Source organism: Nicotiana tabacum, chromosome 10 (genome assembly GCF_000715075.1).
Source record: "Nicotiana tabacum cultivar K326 chromosome 10, ASM71507v2, whole genome shotgun sequence".
NCBI classification, from domain to species: domain Eukaryota; kingdom Viridiplantae; phylum Streptophyta; class Magnoliopsida; order Solanales; family Solanaceae; genus Nicotiana; species Nicotiana tabacum.
In genome coordinates, this window is record NC_134089.1 from 144,870,494 (window position 1) to 144,873,084 (window position 2,591).

The window sequence follows — 2,591 nt, forward strand, 5'->3', positions numbered from 1 at the left end:
TGTTGCCAGGTATTTTAATTTTTCCGTTTTCATATATATACAAATTACAAGCATCTTCAGTGTTTCCAGGACAAGTCTAAGCAAGGAAAAGAACACGTAGCCATTGCTTATTTTGATATTTTCTTACTTAATTTGCAAAAAAAAACAGTATATATACATGAATATTTTGGCAACTTGTGAGAATCTTAAGAAGAACAAATTAAAATACTGTACTGGAGTACTAATTCACAGGAATTTTAACTTTTGGTTCCTTTATTTTAATGTTAACAATTTGAAGGTTAAAGAGATATATACATGTTATAAAGACAATACCCCAGCCAGGAAAGATTCCCACTTTTTCAATTTCATTACTATTTTTATTGCTAGAACACCAGCAAGTTGCAAAATTAGGATAAAGTAAATATAGAAGTACATGAATAATGATACATATTACACCAAACTATTCACTCAGAGGAAATTAACAAACAAATACATTCACAAAATCATTAATTTAAACTTGAAATAATAAAGAAAAGTGAACTTTTAACTATTCACAAATGCACATTGCTTCCTGATTTCACCAGCACTGCCTGTTTTAACTTCAACTCTCCCCATTTTCTCCATTGCCTTAGCAAATTCAGCGTAGAATTCTTTGAGTGATCCCTCGACAAGCTGTTCGATAAATGACTTCGTTGTGGTACGTTTTGTTAAAGCTGCATCAGATTGGAATAAACCTCTCCTTTTGAGCAGAAGCTTATAGTAGCTAAGATCAAATGTCTTGAAACTACCTGGATCCATCTCAACGATAGTGGTATTATCGTTGATTGATTTGCATTTTCTGGACTTGAGATTATCCGCGTATTCGCTGTCTAGAGATGGATCTTGTGTACCAAGAATCCCTGTGAAATTGTATAGACGCTCCGAAAATGAGGAGCAGTGAGAAACTCCAATGGTGTGTGCACCTATAAATAAAAACAAGTTATACATGTTATTGCGGGTAATTTAACCTGATAATGATGTAAGAATATTATATAGTGCACAGAACTTAAACTCATACTAGATAGTAAGACCAAGTCGTTCAAATCAAGACCCTTTTTCCCAAAAGATTGTTGTAGCCTAGTGAAGTTACTAGTTGGAGCTGGGATATCAGCATTGGCTTCTGAAACATTTGATATTCTTCCATCTCTTCTACCAGTTGGCACATTCCAAGAAGGACCTCCCTATTATGCCAAGTGACAATAACAACAACAACAAGAAAAGAAGATAGTTAATACGTATAGAAAATGGTTCAAGAAGAGAGTACAACCAAAGGTGGATCCAGGATTTAAAGTATATGGGTTCCTGTCGTAATCTTGAATTAATATACAATACTAACTGGGTTCACAATTAGATATTTATAAATATTTAATGGATTTTTTAATAGAAATACAGGGTCTACGCAAAAGTTATTGGGTTGCCGGAACTCAGTAACTGCACTCTAGATCCGCCACGGAGTACAACGACAACAACAGACCCCAGTATGTTTTCACAGGTGAGGTCTGTGGGTTCAAGAAGAGAGTATTTTGTTAATTTCTTCAAGTTTTGGACTTACTGTGACTACAACTGCATCTCTAGCAACCAAGGCAATAATATCAGCACAAGAGACAATTCCAGGGCATTCAGCTTCAACTAATCTTTTAACAGCATCAATGAAGGAGAAGCCTCTCAATGTTAGATTAGGATTAGCTTGTTTTTCAGTTTGGTTTCCTGTACTTGAAGTGAAATTAAGAAGTACAGATCCATCACAACCCTGCAAAGAACAAAACAGAGAAGAAACAAGAATCAGAGCAAAGCACATTAATTAAGTATATAAAGAAATTCTATATGTGAAACATGGGCACATGGCAAATAAATCATAGTACTATACTTACCCTAACAAAGCAATCATGGAAATGCATTCTAAGTATGGCAGCTGCAGTATTTGGAGCTTTTGGAACTTGTTTTTGGACAAAGTCTTTAATGATTTTCTCAGCTTTTGGACAGCTCTTGGCATAGAAATTAAGCTGCAATTGAGCATGTCCAGAGCTTACTATTCCAAGAATACATAAAACCAGAATACTCAAATAGCTAAATGAAGCCATTTTTTCCTCTGTCTCAAAAGAAACCTTTCTTTTCTTTAATGTGTTTCTCTACACACATTAACTCATATAGTACGCTAGCAATTTTATAGGCAATTTCCCGACTTGGCTATCAAGCTAATAACTAGCATTTAATTATTTTATTAAACTCTCAACTCTTTATAACAATAGAAAATGGTTTAGTTATAGACTGTTTCGTATTGGACTCATTCTGTGTGATTTAATTATGTATCCTATTCACGTTGACTGATCATTTTTTGATACAAAAACAACTCCCTCTTCGTCTTATTTTAAAGTTTTGCCAGCAGTGAGAGCACACTTTAAAATTAAACAAAAAATATTTCGTTCTTTATTTTCTGCTTTTAATTTTAATGTTGTTATTCGGTCACCTGCTCTCCTACAAAGATATGGATGTTTTAATTATGAGGATGAATGCATGCGAGGTACAAGTTATTTCAATAATTAAAAAGCTGAATACCTGCTACCATAGCAATC

At 34.0% G+C, this 2,591-nt stretch overlaps 1 protein-coding gene across 1 annotated transcript; it reads right to left on the minus strand.

The window, feature by feature from the left end:
* Nucleotides 1-318: 318 nt before the first annotated feature.
* Nucleotides 319-2,173, minus strand: LOC107806425 (peroxidase 3). The gene is made up of 4 exons (XM_016630580.2): nucleotides 1,890-2,173; nucleotides 1,571-1,768; nucleotides 1,037-1,199; nucleotides 319-941 (listed from the first exon to the last, which is right to left on the minus strand). Exons 1-4 carry the CDS (start codon nucleotides 2,097-2,099, stop codon nucleotides 523-525), a joined length of 990 nt encoding a protein of 329 aa, XP_016486066.1. The 5' UTR covers nucleotides 2,100-2,173; the 3' UTR covers nucleotides 319-522.
* Nucleotides 2,174-2,591: the final 418 nt, after the last annotated feature.